A 21274-nucleotide genomic window follows, 5' to 3' on the forward strand; every position below is an offset into this window, starting at 1 on the left:
ATGTCTAGAGACCAACCAGTATAATAGCATCAAGGCTGGAAAATGTGGCTTTTATGCTAATTCCACCACCCTCATGCTTTGACTATAGAAGCTGCTTTGTCCTACAGTGAAGATTAGTAGTCTTTTTATATGAAGATGTGGGTGTTTATTATAGACCATAGTGGACTCTTGATGTTCACAGGGAATACATGCAGACGTTAATGACTTGACAAATTAGCAAATGCTATACTTGCTGAAGCTCTCCAGCACCGATTTCTTTGGGGGCTCTTTTTTACATTGTTACTGCATCATCAGAATTTCTTAGTGAAAATGCTGCACTGTAGTTTGGTTGCCCAGGGATGCTCACTAGCAAATGGTCTACCAACAAGCAAGTCTAATTTTCTTCTTCTGTTCTTTGGGTATAGATTTAGTAAAACCATTGCTAAAGTGAAACTTAGTAACATACAAATAATGAATGAAACTGAATATTACAGATAAGAATGAAACAGTGAACATACAAAATAGTCATTAGAGACCTTTAGAAGTGAATTTTCTTCAAGAATAGAGGTTACCAAGAATGAGAGTTTTCAGACTCTTAATTGAAATCGTGGGTTTGAGAACATTTTAATCCTCAAGAGTAATCTTTGTAGAAGAGATTGCAGCATAGTGGCTCTATTGGTATTAGGTAGTAGGGATTAATTAGTTGTTTGAAATGAGTTGAAATAGAATGAAAGGAATTTAATTAGTAGAGATTTCCCTATGCTATTTTGCTTTGTAAAAAGTTCTTATATAGAGAATTCTTATCTGTTATATTTAGTTTTTATAGCTTAATGTCAAAGAAAACATAATGTCTTTCATCTAGTTTTAGTGTTGCCTCTTAAAAATATTTAATTCATGTTACAACTGTTTGGAATGTATAAATAAAACCTACCAATAGTTTACTTGAAAAAGAAACTATGTACCCCAAGTCCATCCCAAGGCCAAACTGATTGCCAAATTACCATAAATTTAACATAAAACAAAACTGGCAATTTCTGTCTTAAAAACTGGAGACTTGGCCTTACTAGATGCCTCAAAGTTCAGGAGTGGTCCTCAGGCTACAAGGAGATCAAGAGTGTCTCTGAGGGCAGAGAGGCAATTCTTGAGTGGTTTGCGAAGGCCAGCCGAGCAGTTAAGGGTTAAATATTACATGTTACGGGTCTAAGTGGGTCTGGAGGCTTAAATGTCACTACTTCAGCCTTCCTCAGATACCCATTCATGCTCTGCTGCCTCATCTATAGCCTATGTTCATTGTGTGATACTTTTTTGTATTTGTTTCCTCATTTTTTTGTCTTTTCCTCCCCTTTGTTATTAAATCATGAGTGAATAATGAACAAAGGCAGAGACAGAGTAGCTTTGTGGGTTGATAAGTCCGCCAAGGAGGGAGTGAATAGTAATAGGTGTTTGTGAATCAGTATAACACAAATTCTTTATCTATATCTGCTATTGTGATTGGATCATCTGTGAGGCAGGCTGTTATAATTGGCCTTCCTACATTAGAACATCTAGACCAGAATTCATAAATGCCTAGTGTGAGAGCTACAACCACTTCCCCCTCATCTGTGTAGACAACACAGATGAAAGAAGAGCACATCATTCATAGCACCATTGCCCAGGTGGAAGCTATCACCAGTCTGAGTTGGCCGACCACATGGGAAATGTTGGCATAGACCACAGTCTATATAGGGGACCTGTTCATGCCAGAATCTCAGGATACCTTAATCTTTTTGGCTAGTGTTTTTTTGAAGAGTTAGAAGTTTTATGAATCAGTGTTGTTGCAAATTATGTCATTTTTTGAAGGATAGTCTTGGAAATTAATGATTTTGCAGAAAGTTTTTATTACTCGATTTGCTTCAGAAGAATAACTTTTGAGTTTAGTTTATTTGGAATGAAGGCCTATTTTGAGAATTTAGGCGATTCAGAGATGAGAAGCATTAAGTAATTATGTCCCTTAGGAACCTGAAATTAAAAAAATACTGCATGCTGCTTAATTCTATATGGTAAAGACTGAAGATAATCTCTCCTTCTTAAAACAAACAGCAAACACAAAAATCCACTGGGATTTTGAGAGATGTTACTCTTTGGTTAATAAGATTTACTTCTCAAATGAATCTTATGCTATTTTGCTTTGTTTTGTTTGCTGTGTCTGCAGCATCTGAAAGTCCCCAGGCTGGGGAATTGAACTTGAGCTGCTACAGTGATGAAGCCAGATTCTTAACCTGCTGTGCCACAAGAGAACTGCTGAATTATGTGCTTTTAAACTGACATCCTGTGGGAAGGAATTATGTCTGTAGTTGGGAGTAACTTTGGATGTGCACTTAAAACTAAGAATGTATTATTGTCTTTTGGGAAATTATTTAAGGAAAAATTATCCAAAATGTTCTAAAATAGGGAGGAAATGAACATAGGATCCTTGAAATATTGGTGTTAGTGAGTGAATCTATTTTTTTCTAGCCCTTTAAAAAGACTTCATCAGAGAAATATCCTCAGATATGATGTATGTGTTCAGAGTGGTAACCTCTGTATGAATTACTTAGAAAATAAGAAAATGTGTCAAGTGGGATAGTTTTCCTCAAAACTAAGAGGAATTTACTTAGACTTGGAAGGAGCACACTATGTTTATTTCCCAGCTTATAAGTAAACATTGAAACATTGGGGTAGATTTTAAAATGTCAGTTTTAAAGCCCAGAGACTTTTTCCTTATACCAAAACTATAAAACATGGATTTTTCTATTAGAAGACATTTGTAAGTTAGTATCCTTTTAGAATATTAAAGAACAAAACAAGATTAGCAATGACTTTTTCCTGAACTAGTGGTCTTAATTCCTTATGATTGAATGTTACCAAGAATTTCACTGTTATTGTAGTAAGTAATTTATCTTCTAGTTCTAGATATGTCCTAGATATAATAATACATGAAGATGATAATGTGATCATTAAATTAAAAATCTTTTATTTGGAAATAATTTCAAATTTACAGAAAAGCTGCAGAAATAAAAGAATTCCAAAAAACATTTGTATGCTTTTTATTGAGGTCAAATATTTTGCTTTATCATTCATATGCTGTGTGTGTCACCTTTCTGTAAGATCCATGCACCGTGGCTCTTATTCCTCAGTACTTAAGTTTATATTTTCTAAGCTTAGAAGTATCCACTAGCATGACTAAAAAAATAGTTACCCACTTTATTATTTTAAAAAATGATACTTCACAGATTTTATCTCTTCCAGTTTTGTCATTTGACCTAATGATGTTGTTCATAGTGTTTTTGCCTTCCAGTGCAAGATCAATTCTAGGGTCAGGTACTGAATTTAGTTGTCATGTCTTTTCAGCTCCCCTCAGTCTAGTCTGAAACATTTTTATGGCCTGGATCTTATGACATTGGCATCTTTGAAAAATTACTTCGCTCTCTCACAAGGAACAGAATGTTCCTCTGTTTTGAGTGTCTGTTTCTTCATGATTAGATTTAGTTTATGCATTCTCAACTGAAATACTGCAAAAGGGGTATTGTATCCTTCTCATGGTAACACTTCTGTAGGCACATGAAGTCCATCTGAGAAGTCCATATGAAGTCAAGGTGTTGTCTGAATTCTCCACTGTATAATTACTTGTTTTTCCCTGTGCAACTGATGAGTGGTTTGTGAGGGTATGCTTTAAGGCCATGGAAATATCCTACTGCTCATCAAAATTTCCCCTCAGCTCTGTCTTAATAACTTCAGCAAAAAATAGATTGCCATTCTTTTTTTTTTTACTGTTAAGTTGAAATATGAGTAATATTATTAGTGATTCCACATATCAGTGAAATATAAGAAGCATAATAATGCTGCAGATTAGAAAAATGAGTGTTGGGAATAACAATTTTCCACTTGAATTAAAAGTTCTTGGAAAAAAATAACTAACTTGTATATTAATTGGCCATATCTTCTCACTTGTCAAATGTGTAAATTTTGGCAATTAAATAGTTGAGTCATAGTATGTGTTTAAAATAAAGACCACTCCATTAAGCATGTAAAAGTAGTTCTGGTTGAGAGGAGAAATTTATTATAAGGCTTTTGTTTTGTGCTCCTTATTTATTCTTTCTTTACAGAGTAGCTTAGATAACTAAAGCCTTAAATAATAAAGATTCTTAGAGAAAAAACATTGAGACATTTGTCAGAGCAGGTATTCTTCCACTTGTGTTTAAAGTTTATTATACTGGATTGGACTGCTACCAGATTGAAGAGAAGCATCTTCTGCCATGTTGTCAATAGCTTGATTTCTGCAATTCATCATTTAAAAGAACAATTGTAAAATTTAATCTAATCCATTTGGAACCTCTCTACTTTAAAGCACTGAAATGTATGAGTATTTCACTGTGTTCTCACTAGTGTCAGTTATGGTATATAAGCCATCAGTGCACCCATGGTACATCTCTATACATTAACCTATTTACAAAGAATAGACCCCTTTTCCATTCTTAGTGTCTTAGAGTGTGGTTGGTGAAGTGTCCTTTCACTATTAACAGATCCACTGCCTCATGTTTTCTGCCTTCTTGGTATTAATTTTTAACCTTGGTCCTTCTCTTTATTTCCCCTTTTCTAGTTGCCTCATTTTAGGACCTGCAGTTATAAATGTGGGTAAGCTCTATGTGCTGGAGTTGACATTAATAGAACATTATGGGACAAGGTCTGGGCCTTTGGCATACTAATGAATTTTTTTATAAAAAAGAGCCACATTTTTCTGTTTTAGACATACATCTCTTCCTTAAGTATATTTTATCTTTCTTTTTTTTTTTTTTTTTTTTTTGTCTTTTTGTCTTTTCTAGGGCTGCTTCCCATGACATATGGAGGTTCCCAGGCTAGGGGTCGAATCAGAGCTGTAACCACCGGCCTATGCCAGAGCCACAGCAACTCGGGATCCGAGCTGCGTCTGCAACCTACACCACAGCTCACGGCAATGCCGGATCCTTAACCCACTAAGCAAGGCCAGGGACCTCATGGTTCCTAGTCGGATTCGTTAACCACTGCGCCACAAAGGGAACTCCTTATCTTTATTTCTTTTTTGGCTGCCCTGTAGCATATGGAGTTCCAGGGCCAGGGATTAGTTCCAAGTTGCAATTTGCCACCTAAGCCGTAGCTGCGGCAACATCAGATCCTTAACCTACCATGCCTGACCAGGGATCAAACCCGAGTCTTAGTGCTCCCAAGACACCAGTGATCCTGTTGTGCCAAAGTGGGAACTCCTAAGTATATTTTATTTTATTTATTTATTTTTTCCTAAGTATATTTTAAAGTGAGGGGCTTATGAATAAAACAAAGTCATAATTTTTTAACTTTATTTTTAAAATTGTTTATTTTCTATATTTTTTAAATTTTACTGAAGTATAATTGATTTACAATGTTGTGATAATTTCTGCTATACAACACAGTGACTCAGTTTTACACATAACCATTTTTTTAAAATCCTTTTCCCACATAGGTTATTATGGAATATTGGATAGAGTTCCCTGTGGTATACAACAGATCCCCATTTTATGCATATGCCAATTTATCCCTCGCCCCACACTGCCTGTACCCTTTGGAAATGGTCTGTTTTTGAAGTCTGTGAGTCTGTTTGTAAGTAAATTCATTTGTATCTTTTTTTAAGATTCTGCATATAGGTGTTCATATCTTACAATGTCTGTCTGACTTAATTCATTTAGTTTGATAATTTCTAGGTCTATCTTGTTGCTGTCAGTGGCCCATTATTTCATTCTTTTTTATGGCTAATATCCCATTGTATATGTGTACCACACCTTCTTCTCAAATAGATTTTTTAAAAGATTGCTTCCCAAAAAGACAATATCAATTCCCTTTCCACCAGTTATATATGAAAATATACTTTTCCTTTCACTCCCATCAGTAGTAGGTGTTAACATTCTTTTGAATTTTTGCCAATCTGATGGGTGAGAATTTGCTTTAGTTTGCATTTCCCTGAGTATTAGAAGGTTCAGCCATATGTTTATTGGCCATTTGGGTTTACTGTTCTCTGGGCCTATTCATATCTTGGGAACATTTTTCTATTGGATGCTTTGTCTTTTTCTTAACAATTTTTAAGAGCTGGAAATTAACTCTTTATCTGTCATGGGCATGGTAAATATATTTTTTCCAATTTAATGTTAGTCTTTTAATTTTGTCCATAGGGATTTTCTAAATTTTATGTGGTCAGAAAGTTCCACATCCAATAATGACAGAATACCCTGTAAAAGCTCATCTCTGACAGGTAATGGCTATAAATTCTGGACAAAATATTTAAAAGGCTATGTAAAAGCACTGGAAGTAATCAAAGTCTAGCAAATATGTGTACCACACCTTCTTTATCCAGTTCTTTGTCTACAGGCATTTAGGTTGCTTTTATGTCTTGGCTATTGTAAATAGTGCTGCAGTGAACATTGGGGTACATGTGTCTTTTTGAATTATGATTTTCTCTGGATATATGCACAGGGTGGGATTACTGGATCATATTATAGTGCTATTTTTAGTTTTTTTAAGGAACCTCCCTACTGTTTTCCATAGTGGTTGTAGCAATGTACATTCCTACCAGTGGTGTAGCAGAATTCCCTTTTCTCCACATCCTCTCCTGCATTGATTGTTTGTAGACTCATTGGTGTCCCATTCTGACTGGTGTAAGGTGATACTTGCTTGTGGTTTTGACTTTGGGCAAATGACTTAATCTGTCTCCAGCTTGGTTTTTCTCATCTGAAAAATAAGGATAGCACTATCTACTTGATAGAGTTGTTTTAAGGATTAAGTTAATATTGATTAATATTTTATTAAGTGCTTAGAACAGTGCTTCATGTTATTTAGGTGTTTGTTAAAATAAAATTCATGATACACAGTTAAGTAATATTTTTAAATCATCTCATTATTTCTTAAATTATTAGTCTGTTTAGTGTTATTTTGATAGCATAGAAATAAATTGTGTTATTCAGAGTATAACTGCCAACTGAGTGGTTTAGTCATTCAATACAAGCTTTGAGAAGTGACAATTAAGATTTGACTGACACCAAGAAAAAAGTAGAAAATGCTTCCAAGTCTATAAAATTGTTATACCACAAAATCTATTCATCAGAGCTAATAAATATTAATTGAAAGTTCAGGGGCAGCTAGGTATACTGCAGCCCCTACTTCACCTTATTATGGGGTGGTGCTATAACTGATGATCATAATCATAAAATTTTACTACCAGAAGGGCCTCTAAGGGTTTTTAGTTTTCTTGTTTTACAATTGATAAAATAACCCCCAAACACCAAGAACACATTAAATCATGTTCCTTGGATTGTGAGAAGTTAGCCAAGTATGTATTGCATTTTAGAAAGCTTTCTGTGCAAGCTATGTTAAAAGGTTTGGTACCTAAAAACTTGAGCTGTGATTTTGGCTACTTCTTTATGTATAACACCTTTTCCTAATGGTACCAAATAAATGAGGCATTATCTTATACAGACTTCTTCTCTGATGTTATTTAAAACCTAATGTAATTCACAATGGCAGTCTTTAGGAAAAATGTAATCAACCACTCTTGAGCTATGTGACCCTGGAAATATATTTCTTGTTCTATAAAATGGTAGTGATAGTTGCCTCCCTTTACATCATACTAGTTTTTTTTTTTAATTGTGAAATATACAAAACATAAAATTTACCATCTTAACTATTTTTAAGTGTACAGTTCAGTACTATTAAGTTATATTTACATCTTTAACCATCACCGCCATCCATCTTTAGAATCTTTTATATTCCCAAACTGAAGTTCCATACCCACTAGGCAATAACTACCTATTATTTCCCACTTTCTCTAGCCTCTGGCATCTACCATTCAACTTTCTATCTTTATGAATTTAGGTTTCTCGTATGAGTAGATTCATTAAGTATTTGTCTTTTCTGTGACTGGCTTATTTCACTTAGCACATAATGTCCTCAAGGTTCATCCCTGTTGTAGCATGAATAAGGTTTTTAAGGCTGAATGATATTACATTGTAGCAATGGACTACACTTTATTCATCTGCATATGGACACTAAGGTTGCTTCCTACCTTTTGGCTATGAACAGGGCTCCAGTGAACATGGTTGTACAAATCTTTCTTCAGGTTCCTGCTTTCAGTTCTGTTGCGTTTATACTCAGAACTGGAATTGCTGGATCATGTGGTAGTTGTATATTTAATTTTTTGAGGAACCACAATATTGTTTTCCATAGCATTTGCACCATTTTACATTCCCACCAGCAGTGCTCCAAGATTCCAGTTTCTCCACATCCTCACAAACATTTGTTTTGATTTGGGGGTTACTTGGTTTCTTTTTTGCTTGCCTTTTTGAGGGATGTGAGGTAATATCTTTTGTGGTTTTGATTTGCATTTCCCTAATGATTAGTAATATTGAGCATCTTTTCATGTGCTTTTTAGCTATTCTTCCCCTTTGGAAAAATGTTTATTTGAATCAGAGCTACAGCGGCAGGCCTGTGCCATAGCTCACAGCAGTGCCAGATCCTTAACTCACTGAGTGAGGCCAGGGCTTGAACCCTCAAATTCATGGATACTAGTCAGGTTTGTTTCTGCCGAGCCACAATGGGAACTTCTCATTTTGCCAAGTCTCTTAAGAGCAGTTTTAGGTTCACAGCATAGGTGAAGGGAAGGACCAGGGATTTCCCACATACCCCCAGCTCATATGTTCACAGCCTCAGCTGTTTTCACCATCTCATACCAGAGCAGTACATTTGCTGTAATTGATACACTTATATTGATGCATCATAATTACCTTTGATGCATCATAATTACCCAAAGTCAGTATTCTGTGTGTGTTGTACATTCTTTAGGTTTGGATAAATGTATAATGAAAGGTATCCATCATTATTTTTACTGTCCAAAAAACCTCTGTGCTTTGCTTATTCATTCCTCTCTGCCTTTACAATCCCTGAACACTGGTCCTTTTGTTGTTCTCATAGTTCTGACTTTTTTGTTATGTCGTATTGTTGGAATCATACAGTAGGTAATCTTTCCAGATTGAGTCTTCCCTTTATGCATTTAAGATTCCTTTATGTCTTTTGTGGCTAGGTAGCTGATTTCTTTTTAGTGCTGAATAATATTACATTGTCTCAGTGTACCACAGTCTGTTTATCCTTTCACTTGCTGAAGGACATCTTGATTGCCTTCAGTTTTAGCAATTTCAAGTAACGATTCTATAAGCATTTAATGTGTGGGTTTTTGTGTGGACTTATATTTTCAAGTCTTTTGGGTAAATGCCAAGGAGTGTGATTGATGGATTGTATGGTAAAAGTATATTTAGTTTTTTAAGAAAACTGCCAAACTGTCTTCCAGAAGGGCCGTACCATTCTGTGTTCCTATCAGCAATGACTGAGAGTTCCTCTTGTTTTACATCCTTACCAGCATTTGGTGTTATCCAAGAATACCAGTTTTGGGCCCTCAAATTGGTGTGTAGTGGTATCTCATTGTTTTAATTTGCATTTCTCCATGGCACATGATGAGGAGTATCTTTTCACATGCTTTTTGCCGTCTGTATATCTTCTTTGGTGAGATGTCTGTTACTGTCTTTGGCTCATATTTGAATTGGACTATTCATTTCATATTGTTGAGTTTTAAGTGTTTTTTGTATATTTTGGATGACAGTCCTTTAATGAGTCTGTCTTTTGCAGATGTTTTCTCCTACTCTATGGCTTGTCTTCTAACTCTTGACATTGTCTCTTGCAGAGCAGAAGTTTTTAATGTTAGCTTATTATTTCCTTCACAGATCGTGGCTTTGCTGTTACCTTTGCCCATTTTTTAGTCAGGTTATATTTTCTTATTGTATCATGAGTAGTTTTGATATCATGACTAGGTTTTCACATATACATCATATGTGTGAAAGTTCTGAGAATTATAATGTCTCATAGGTATGAATAAAGTAGTGATTTGGTTGTGTTAACATTTTTTTCTGAGATCAGTCCACTGAAAAGAAGGTAAAAAGAAACAGGACACTTTTGGGGCTTTGTAGAGGAAATTAATTTGTAAAATTGGAATTCATTGTGGTTAGGTTGTATAGACAGTTTTGGAATGAATGTGTGGCTAGCCTAACAATTGACCTGTGTTAGTTAGGGCCATGAAAATAGTCCCCTTTGTTTAACCTGTCCCAAGTTGATATATTTCATAATCCTGGGCTGTTTACCTAATAAATAAGAGTCAGATGAACTGAGAAATAAATGATCAGTAAATAAAATACATAGATATATAAATATATAAAATCAGTATTAATTGTGACCCATTAATTGAAGTCAAAATAAAGACTATGGCAAGAAAGATGGAGGGCCTGTTAGAGAATTATGATACTTCACTGAAAGATGTAAAAGATTTAAATGTTTGAGTGGATAAACCATGTGCTTATATGGAGAGAGTTGGTTAAATATCAAAAAATATCAAGAGTTAAATAAAGGGCAGTCAGTATTTTAACAGAATTATTAATTTCTAAAGTTCATTTTAAATTTGAGAAATGAACTACATTTCAGAACATTCCAAATTCTTGATCTGCTACATAGAATAATACATAGGATAAACTATAGTAATTCATGTAGTCATCGTTAGAAATAAACGGATTAATGGAAAACAATTGAGGACTCAGATACACAACTATCTCTATATAGAATTTGGCATATCACATCAAACTAGTTAGGGAAATGTGGATTTTTAAATGAGGAGTGAGATGATTATAGGTTGTCCATTTTTACAAAGGAACTTCCTTAGGCTGTATAATCATATTCTAGATGGATAAACATTTTATTTATTTTTATTTATTCCCACTGCACAGCAAAGGGATCAAGTTATCCTTATATGTATACATTTTTATCCCCACCCTTTGTTCTGTTGCAATATGAGTATCTAGACATAGTTCTCAATGCTACTCAGCAGGATCTCCTTGTAAATCTATTCTAAGTTGTGTCTGATAACCCCAAGCTCCCGATCCCTCCCACTCTCTCCCTCTCCCATCAGGCAGCCGCAAGTCTATTTTCCAAGTCCATGACTTTCTTTTCTGTGGAGATGTTCATTTGTGCTGGATATTAGATTCCAGTTATAAGTGATATCATATGGTATTTGTCTTTGTCTTTCTGGCTCATTTCACTCAGGATGAGATTCTCTAGTTCCATCCATGTTGCTGCAAATGGCATTATGTCATTCTTTTTTATGGCTGAGTAGTATTCCATTGTGTATGTATACCACATCTTCCGAATCCAATCGTCTGTTGATGGACATTTGGGTTGTTTCCATGTCCTGGCTATTGTGAATAGTGCTGCAATGAACATACGGGGTGCATGTGTCTCTTTTAAGTAGGGTTTTGTCCGGATATATGCCCAAGAGTGGGATTGCGGGTTCATATGGAAGTTCTATGTATAGATTTCTAAGGTATCTCCAAACTGTTCTCCATGGTGGCTGTACCAGTTTACATTACCACCAACAGTTCAGGAGGGTTCCCTTTTCTCCACAGCCCCTCCATCACTTGTTATGTGTGGATTTATTAATGATGGCCATTCTGACAGGTGTGAGGTGGTATCTCATGGTAGTTTTGATTTGCATTTCTCTTTTAATCAGCGATTTTGAGCATTTTTTCATGTTTGCTGGCCATCAGTATATCTTCCTTGGAGAACAGTCTATTCAGGTCTTTTGCCCATTTTTCCATTGATTGATTGGCTTTTTTGCTGTTGAGTTGTATAAGTTGCTTATATATTCTAGAGATTAAGCTGGATAAACATTTTAAATTTAAAAATACAAATACTATTAGAAGGTACTTAATTTTAGTTTATAAACAGGAAGGTCATAAAGAAGGAAACAATTGTATAAAAGGAAGATCATTTTTATGAAAAAAACATTTTTTAAGACTTGTTAAAAGACCAACTCAGGAGTTCCTCTGTGGCTTAGCAAGTTAAGGATCCAGCATTATCACTGCTGCGGCTTGGGTTGCTGCTGTGGCACAAATTCTATTCCTGGCCCAGGAAATTCCACATGCTGTGGATATGGCAAAAAAAAAAAAAAAAAAAAAAAAGACCAATTCAGAAAAGCAACAGTAAATTTTAACAGTATTATCAAAATAATTTAAATACTAAAAGGGGAAAACTTTGAATTTCTGATTTACTTCTGCTTTGCAAAATTGTATGTATGGATAGGGGAATTAATACATTCTCATATGTAACTGTATGGTATTTCTTAAGCTTAAAAATATATTAAAAAACTACCTTGGTTTCACAAATACCTTTAATAGAAGAATATGTCTTTGAGTGAAAAAAACTATGCACCTCTTCAAGACTTATGGCTGTCAAGAGTGTTTTCTGTATTTTTTTGGCTATACCTGTGGTATGCAGAAGTTCCCAGGCTAGGGATTGAGCCCTAACTGCAGCTTTGATCTGCATCACAGCTGTGGTAATGCTTGATCCTTAACCCACTACTCCAGGCCAGGAATCTAACCCTCACCACCACAGAGACAATGTCAGATCCTTAACCCTCTCTGCCACAGCAGGAACTCCAGGAGTGTTTCCTTAAGACATATGGTTACCATTACTAAAAAAGTAATTATTTGGTAAGATGGGTACAGAGGCATTGTCAATGTAAAAATTATGCAGTGTTACATATTTTAATAAATATTAGTCTAACTTCATATGTTTTCTTTGATTCAGTCAGGTCAGTTCAGTGAAGATATGATACCCACAGTGGGCTTCAACATGAGGAAAGTAACTAAAGGTAACGTCACAATAAAGGTACGTCAGCTTCTTGTCATATTTGGTTTAAGTTGTTAGCATATACAACTAGGAATTTTTCTGTTTATTTCTTTGCTTTTTACATGAATATTGGCAGTTCTTAATAATGAGCATGGTCCAAAACAGTATAAATCAGTTTTTTCTCTAGGTGTTGAAATGTTAAGTGCCCATAAAAAACTTAGCATATGGATTGACAGAAGTAATATTGGGATTCAGGTGTAACTAGGAAATGAAAATCCCATCTTTAGAGTATTTGGAATGTGATAATACATTATTTCATGAATAATATTTTATATTGAAATAACATATTAAATATTTACAATATCAGTTATTTAGTATTATATTTGTGGAAGCTAATACAGTAGCCTGGTTCTCCCTTTCTTTACTACTAAGCTCTAAAATTAAAAATATAAAATAGGGGCATTCCCATCGTGGTGCAGTGGAAACGAATCTGACTAGGAACCTTGAGGTTGTGGGTTCGATCCCTGGTCTCACTCAGTAGGTTAAGGATCTGGTGTTGCCATGAGCTGTGGTGTAGGTTGCAGACGTGGCTCGGATCCTGTGTTGCTGTGGCTGTGGTGTAGGCCAGTAGCTGTAGCTCCGATTCGACCCCTAGCCTGGGAAACTTCATATGCCGCGGGAACGGCCCTAAAAAGACAAAAGACAGATTAAAAATATATAAATGTGTGTGTGTATATACACACATATATATATATAAAATAGGAAAAAATTAACTAGTTTAACATGATTTTGTTTCTAGAATAAGTTTGATGGGTTTGAATTGTGGACTCTTGGACTGTTTATCAGGGGCCATATTTTATTTTTATATTTTATATTATTAAAAATTTTGTTTTTCTTTTTACAGTCACACCTGCAGCATATGGAAGTTCCTGGGCTAGGGTTCAAATTGGAGCTGCACCTGAGGCCTATGCCACAACCATGGCAGCACCAGATCTGAGCTACATCTGTGACATATGCCGCAGCTTGTGGCAATGCTGGATCCTTATAAACCCACCGCGTGAGGCCACGGATCAAACCCATATCCTCACTGAGACAGTGTTGGGTCCCACTGAGCCACAACGAGAACTCCAGGGGGTTACAGTTTAATTAATTAATTAATTAATTAGGCTTTGTAGTTCATGGAAGTTTACATATATAGCCTAAGCCCTTATGGCCATTTTGCCCAATTTTTGTGGCTCACAGAGCCTCTTTACTAAATTTTTTCATTAGATTATCTAATGAAGCTTAATTTTTCATGTGTGTGTCTTTATGCATGTTCCCAGTGTCTGTAGCTAAATTGGAAGCCTGTTGAAGATAAATATCATGACTTTTTACATAGCCCTACAGTGTAGACATAATAGTGAGATTATTGTGGGTAGTCACTTTCATGCAGATAAAATAATTTTATGTAAGAAAAGCACCTAGGTAAAAATGTTTTCTTTGTTATATACAAGATAAGTAAAAATGATTAGACATTAATATATACCCAGTTAGACAATTAAACTTTAATAGATTTTGGATGAACTGTTGTTTCTTGTTTTGAAATTCAAATCTGGATGATGCATGATTATGCAGACTCTTAAGAGTGTTATCTTAAAACAATATATTTTCAGTATTGGGAGTTTATTGGTTAACAGGCAAAGAAAGTACTACACAAAAACTAAATCTTTGCTCAAGCAGCACTTAATAGATCTAGTGTAAACAGATTAAATATGAAGTTCAAGTTGAGAAGTAGCCCCAGAAACTTCCAAATTAAGAGCTTGTTTGAGCTCAAGTTTTTCAGGAGCATTTTGGCTCTAACATTGTGGAAACAAGCATGTCTGCTTGATCTTTCCCCTCCACCTTCTGCTACTTTTGTCTTCAGTGTATTATTTGAAATATCTTTATTAAGAGTTATCTATTTTGATTTGAAGATTTGGGACATAGGAGGACAACCCCGCTTCCGGAGCATGTGGGAACGGTACTGCAGAGGAGTCAACGCTATTGTGTAAGCCACTTCTGCCCCCTACCTCCTCCCCCCTTGCAGTCAGTTGGGGTTTTGAGGGGAAAAGTTGTTTTTCATACTTTTAAAGGCTCAATTTTTTATTGCAGGCATAACAGTCTTTTTTAGTATAATCCCATTAACATAAGACTTTAAAAATATAATCATAGATTGAGAGCTTTATTTCTGTTTTTTTGTTTCTACAGTTAAGAGCTAAGGAATTATAAATGTTTTATTTTCATGTATTAGCCCCCTAAGAACACTTTGCCTGTCTATCTGGTTATTTTATTGAAGTATATTTGATTTACAGTATTGCGTTTCAGGTATATAGCGTAGTGATTCAGTGTTTTAGCAGATTATATTCTCAGTTATTACAAGATAATGGGTATAATTCCCTTTGGTATACAGTATATCCTTGTTGCTTATCTAATTTTATATATAGTAGTTTATTTATTTAGAACAGTCTTTTAAAAAGTATTTTGGGGTGCTAAGCCTTTTTAAATAGAGGACTTGATTTGTATGAATAGTTTCAGTAGTGTAAATTATTAGGAAAATTAAAAATCTATTAATTGTAATCATTAAAGAATGTGCAGGAGGCATACTCAAATCCCTTTTTTAAAAGTTACATGATAGATGCTGCAGATCGTGAAAAGATAGAAGCTTCTCGAAATGAACTACATAATCTTCTAGATAAACCACAGTTACAAGGAATTCCAGTAAGTATGGAGTACTAGTTAATTTTATATTACATGATTATAATAGTAATTTTATTATAATTATACACTTATGTTTGAAATGAGTAAAATGTCTTCTGTTCTAAAATCTGGAATGCTTATATTTACTGAGTATCTGTCATATACTGGGCAGTGTGCTATTCATTAATTTCTTAACCAACTATTTATTAAACTGTGTATAGTAGGAGCAGTGCTCAGTCCTGCGGAAATAGTAATGAACCGCAATGAATAGAAACACACTTCCTGACATTATGGAGCTTATAGTTTGGTAGGAAACTAGGTAGATGATGTGAAATCACTTGAATAATACAACTCTGATAAGTACTATGAACTAAAGGTTCAAGGAGCTCTTGGACTTCTAAGTTAGAAGGGAAACTGTTCAGGTTTGAGGGAAGAAGGAAGAATTCTCTGAGGAAGTACTGCTTGAGCTGAGATGTGAGGGATATGTAGGCATGTGAGGGATGTGACAGTTGGAAGAGAAGAGAGTTGCAGACAAAGGGTATTTGGTAGAGGAAGTAGGGCACCGAGAGGAGGCCAGTCTCTGGAGCACAGGGCAACAGTGGGGAGGCGGGGAGGGGGAGACATGACCAGCCCATGGGAGCTGGGAAGTAGAGGACACTGTTCTGGGCACGACTGTGTGGGAATCCATTATAGTGTTTTAAATGATCCATTTATTATTTAAATCATTCTGGTTTCAGTTTAAGGATGAATTGAAAGGAGACTATAAAGAGGACAGTTTTAGGAAGCTGTTGAAGTTGTCCTGGCAAAATAGGGTACCATGGATTGGAGTGGTTGTAGACAAGACTGTGAGAAGGCAACTGATTTAAAGGATATTTAGGAAGATAGTCCACCAGACTTGGTAATGTAATAGAAGGGAAGATGTAAAGAGTAATTCTTAGTTCCTTGCTCATATAGTTAGATAGAAGGTGGTTTCATTTGTTGAGCTAATAATGCTGGAGAAAGTCCAGCCTTTACCCTCATGACAAGTTCTTGAGTGTCAGATACTTGAGGTATTTTATCTCAGTTAATCCCTACAACGTATTGAATGGTTGTTAATCACTTATGACCGCATGGTCGTAGTTTGTTGCATAGGAAGATTTTGAATCCATGTCTTTTTGACTTCAAAGCCTTTTTCTTCTATATTAAAAACCAGTTCTGTATACCATCAGTTAAAAAATAATTCTTGTCATTCCTGTTATGGCTCAGTGAGTTGAGAATCTGACTACTATCCATGGGGGTAGGGGTATGACCCCTGGCCTCCCTCAGTGGGTTAAGGATCCGACGTTTCCACATACTCTGGTGTAGGCCGCAGCTGCAGCTCCTGTTCAACCGCTAGCCCAGGAGCTTCCATATGCTGCAGTCGTGGTCCTAAAAAGAAAAAGAAAAAAAAAAAATCATTCTTATCTTTGTCACCATAGGAGTTCTTAGTTGCAAGCAACAGAAAGCTAATTTCAGTAGAAAGGAATTCACTGAGAGGATATTGGCTAGCTCACAGAGTGTCTGAGAAGGCTGTCCTTCACCATGTTCAGAAAATAGGGGAAGCTAAGCCACTGCTAAGACCACATCCAGACTTACACCATAGAGTAAGTCTTGTGACCCCGTGTGATTTCTGAACATCAGACCCAATTGCTCTGATTGGAAGGTCATTTAGTTGATGCCCCTTCCTTATCAGAATGGGTTCTCCATCCCTGCTTTCTTGCAGTATTGGCTCTGCATTGAGTGTTGATGGATCTTATTGTCCCTTCTCTAGCTGAGAGGAAAGCTGCAAAAGAAGTTGTCTGCAGAAGCAAGTAGCCTTATTGCAATACAAGTTCTTAAGTTGGGAGATTTCTTAAATGTAGAAAGAGGGCTAAGATACCAGCCAAACCCAAAACTGACAGCTGATTTCACATGACCATGATGTATTTTTAAAAACTCAGACATGTCCAGCTTGAGAACCTGGAGTGACTTAATTACTTGTGGAGGGGAGTAAAGGAGTTGGGGAAGGGAGGACGGGCTGACCCAAGGTGATGAGATTCGGCTTCTGGCTCTCGACTCCCTTTGGTTTAGCATTCCCTGAGAGCCTCCAGCACCCTGGGCTTTCTGTGTCTCTGTCCTTGGTGGCTCTGTCTCCTTTATGTGAAATTAGAGTCTTGGGCCTATGAGTAGAATTAGTGACAGTGTCTGTAGTCAGGGGTGGGGTCTTGTATTAATTGAAAGAAATAAATTTGACCAATGTTTGTCAAGAAGTGTTGGCAAGATGACAAAGTAGACATGACATGCACTTTGTTAGGATTGGTCCAAGATACAAGTTCCTAGAAAACATCGACTCCAAGTAAGGATGTTATCAAGTACATTGTAGGTACTCATATTTTTGCTTTTTATAAGACAGAAAAGATATACCTGGGAAAGATAGAATGGTGATTGGTAAGCCCATCTCTGCTTTCCTCTCCTCTCAGAGCACATCTGGCAATCAGGTGGCAGCATTTATTCTCAGAGTTCATGGCTGCTGTATTTATCCTGATTTCCAGACTTAGCCATTGTCTTAGAATATTTATACCTGGTATTTTATAGGATGGATGTAGAACTTTAAAAGTTTATTTACATGTTCACAGTTAAATTAGTGACTAACAGATAAAAATGTTTGAAAATCATTCCTCTATCCTTGGCTGTTGAGATCATATTCAAATTTTGGTAAAGATTTATTAAGAGATAGCAGAATGCATGCCATAGACTTAGAGTATTTTAAATAGAAGTTGGTAGCCATGTATTGAATTAAAGATATCTGCACAGTAGAAGTTAAAGTAAATGCTAGTTGCAATGATTAAATGAATGAGATAGGCCACCAGTCACATAAATATGCTTCAGTATTATTGCATAAGGTAACATCCTATTTTTAATGTCTACAGATATGAATAATGATATGCTTCTGTGATACTGTCTTACATGAAAGTTTGTTTTTAATATCTTTTCTTTTTAAAGGTGCTAGTACTTGGAAATAAGAGAGATCTTCCTAATGCCTTGGATGAGAAACAGCTAATTGAAAAAATGTATGTCTTAAGAATGAACAGTGGTTTAAAAAAAAATTGGTTCTAAATTATACTCTTTTGCCCCCTGCTTTGTTTAGCACTGGTGCATTGTTAAGTAATGATCATAGCCATATTTTGGGGTAGATAACTTGACATACTTTCAAAGTGAACTCAAAGTAAAATTTTAGTGGAAATAAAATAATTTCTTAAGTATTGTAATTTAAAAATCGAGTAAAATTGAGAAAAGAGTAATAAAATGACAGTTGTTTTGGGCACAGACTTATTTTCTTAATTCTGCTTCTTATAGGAATCTGTCTGCTATTCAGGATAGAGAAATTTGCTGCTATTCAATTTCCTGCAAAGAAAAGGATAATATAGGTAAGAAATGACTAGTGTTTGTGGAAGAGGGAGTGTCTCATGCTTCTTACTGTGTATTATCACCAGTTCTGTTTAAGTGATTTCCTTTATAAAGTACTGTTGCTTTCACCTCAGGAAAAAGAGTAGATATACCTTTTGACAACAAATATAATATCCTGAACCTGCTCTATGCTATTTAAAGAAATAAATACAATAAAGACATGAGGTTAAACATTATATGATATCAGTTTATTGCGTTAATTTTTGCAGAGCTAGTATCCAGCTGTGCTGTATAACAAAATGATATTTTTAAAATAAGGCTTTACAAAAATTGGTCTATAGGCACTGTACAGATGTTTAATTTACTGAACCAATAGAATACTACTGTAGTATGTTGGCACTCTACGGGAAGTATAAACCAAAATAGCCTTTATCTACTTAATGTCTGTATTAATTTCCTAGTACTGCCATAGGAAAGTACCACAAACTGGGTGGCTTAAAAACAGCAGAAATTTGTTCTCTAAAGTGCATGAGGCTGGAAGTTTGAAATCAAGGTGTCAGCAGGCCCAGGCTCTCTCTGAATGCTCCAGGGGAAGATCCCTTCCCTGCCTTCCCTGGCTTTGTCTTTGACATCCTTTTTTTTGTTTGTTTGTTTTGTTTTTTTGCCTTTTCTGGGGCCGCTCCTGCGGCATATATGGAGGTTCCCAGGCTAGGGGTCTAATCGTAGCTGTAGCCGCCTGCCTACACCAGAGCCACAGCAACTCGGGATCTGAGCCACATCTGCAACCTACACCACAGCTCACGGCCACACTGGATCCTTAACCCACTGAGCAAGGCCAGGGATCGAATCCACAACTTCATGGTTCCTAGTTGGATTTTTTAACCACTGAGCCACGATGGGAACTCCGGTCTTTGGCATCCTTGGCTGTAGATGCATCACTCCATTTTCTGCCCTCGGCTTCACATGGCCTTCTCTCTGTGTATGTCTGTGTGTCTTTTTTCTTTTCTTATAAAGGCACATGTTGGGGGATCAGGGCCTATTCTAATCCTAAGACATTATCTTATGTCTACAAAGACCCTATTTCCAAATAAATTCTGAGGTTTCCAGTGGGTGTGAATTTTTAGGTGACACCATTCAATCTAGTAAAGTATCCTTAAAGAATAAGTACGTCCAACTCAACTTCGGTCTCTTAACTTACTTGGTGAGGGATTATTTAATAAAAGTGTATTGGCATGAAGAGGGTCAAAAGGTTAAAAAAAAAAGAAAGCTAAACAATTGTGTGATAAGGGGAAAGGCTGTTCAACATATCAGACAGCTGTTGGAATGAAAAGACCTGTAACAGTGCAATAAAATATACTCAGCAATGAAAGATACCTTCATGACAACCATCTCAAGCTCAGTCTTGTCTGGCACAGTAGGCTCAACTAAAGTTGGAAAGAAGAGTTTAATGATGTGCCTCAGATGGATAGGAATCTAAGGATTTTCATGGTTCTAAGGATTTTCGTGGTTCTTTCATTTCTCCCACTTCAGTGGTCACTGGTGGAAAAAAAATCTCTCTGCGAGTCACTGTAGAAAAAGAGGTTCTCCATCAGTGTAGTGTAGTGGCCAGGAACAGCATGGGCTTTGGAGTAGGGCAGCCTCAGGCAGGAAAGCGCTTAAACTCCCTGGTCCCTAATTTTTGCTTATCTATAAAATGGGGACGATGAGAAGATTAATTGCACAGTGTTTGATGAATGGTGTACATCGTATGGTTGTATTTGTTTTCTCTTGATGCTGTTGGTTAGAAGGCTGTTACTGGTCTCACTGAGCTAAAATCAAGGGCTAAAATTACAGGTGTGCTCCTTCTGGAGACTCTAGAGGAGAATCCATTATTTTCTTTTTCAGCTTCTAGAGACTGCCTGCATTCTTGGCTGCACTGAACTTGCAGCTCATGGCTTCTTCCCCCTTCAGATTATCTCTCTCTGACCATTTTCCCAGTCATATCTCCAATTTAAAAAGTATATTGAAAAGTTCCTGTTGTGGCTTAATGGTAAAGAACCTGACTAGTATCCATGAGGATGAGGTTTGATCCCTGGCCTTGCTTAGTAGGTTAAGGATCCAGTGTTGTTGTGAGCTGTGGTGTAGGTCACAGATGCAGCTTGGATCTGGCATTGCTGTGGCTGTGGCGTAGGCTTGTAGCTATAGCTTGGATTCAACCCCTAGCCTGGGAACCTCCATATGCCGCTGGTATGGCCCTAAAAAGACCAAAAAAAAAAAAGCATTTTGAAATAAAATGTATTAAGTCAGTATCACCAAAACTGTTTTTAAAAGGTATTCTGACATTTTTTTTCTTTAGCAGTCATTCCTTCAATTTGTATAGGTTCTTGTCATACTTAACTTTTTTCCAAGTCGATTCCAGTCTGTATCTCAGCTCCTTCCCAACTCCCCTCAAACA

The 21274-nt window shown here is 36.2% G+C and overlaps 1 protein-coding gene across 1 annotated transcript in view; it reads left to right on the plus strand.

Annotated features, from left to right (window-relative positions):
- Positions 1-21274, plus strand: part of ARL8B (ADP ribosylation factor like GTPase 8B) — a 56150-nt gene that overhangs the window by 28455 nt on the left and 6421 nt on the right. Inside the window, 5 exon segments of the mRNA NM_001252214.1 lie at positions 12679-12759; positions 14673-14746; positions 15363-15456; positions 18436-18503; positions 18790-18860. Of these exon segments, the coding sequence (NP_001239143.1) occupies positions 12679-12759; positions 14673-14746; positions 15363-15456; positions 18436-18503; positions 18790-18860 (388 nt within the window).

The sequence above is a fragment of the Sus scrofa genome, chromosome 13 (genome assembly GCF_054392235.1).
Source record: "Sus scrofa isolate SSC_HxYL_T2T_F1_AM1 chromosome 13, Sscrofa_HxYL_maternal_Yorkshire_Landrace_v2.0, whole genome shotgun sequence".
Classification (NCBI taxonomy): domain Eukaryota; kingdom Metazoa; phylum Chordata; class Mammalia; order Artiodactyla; family Suidae; genus Sus; species Sus scrofa.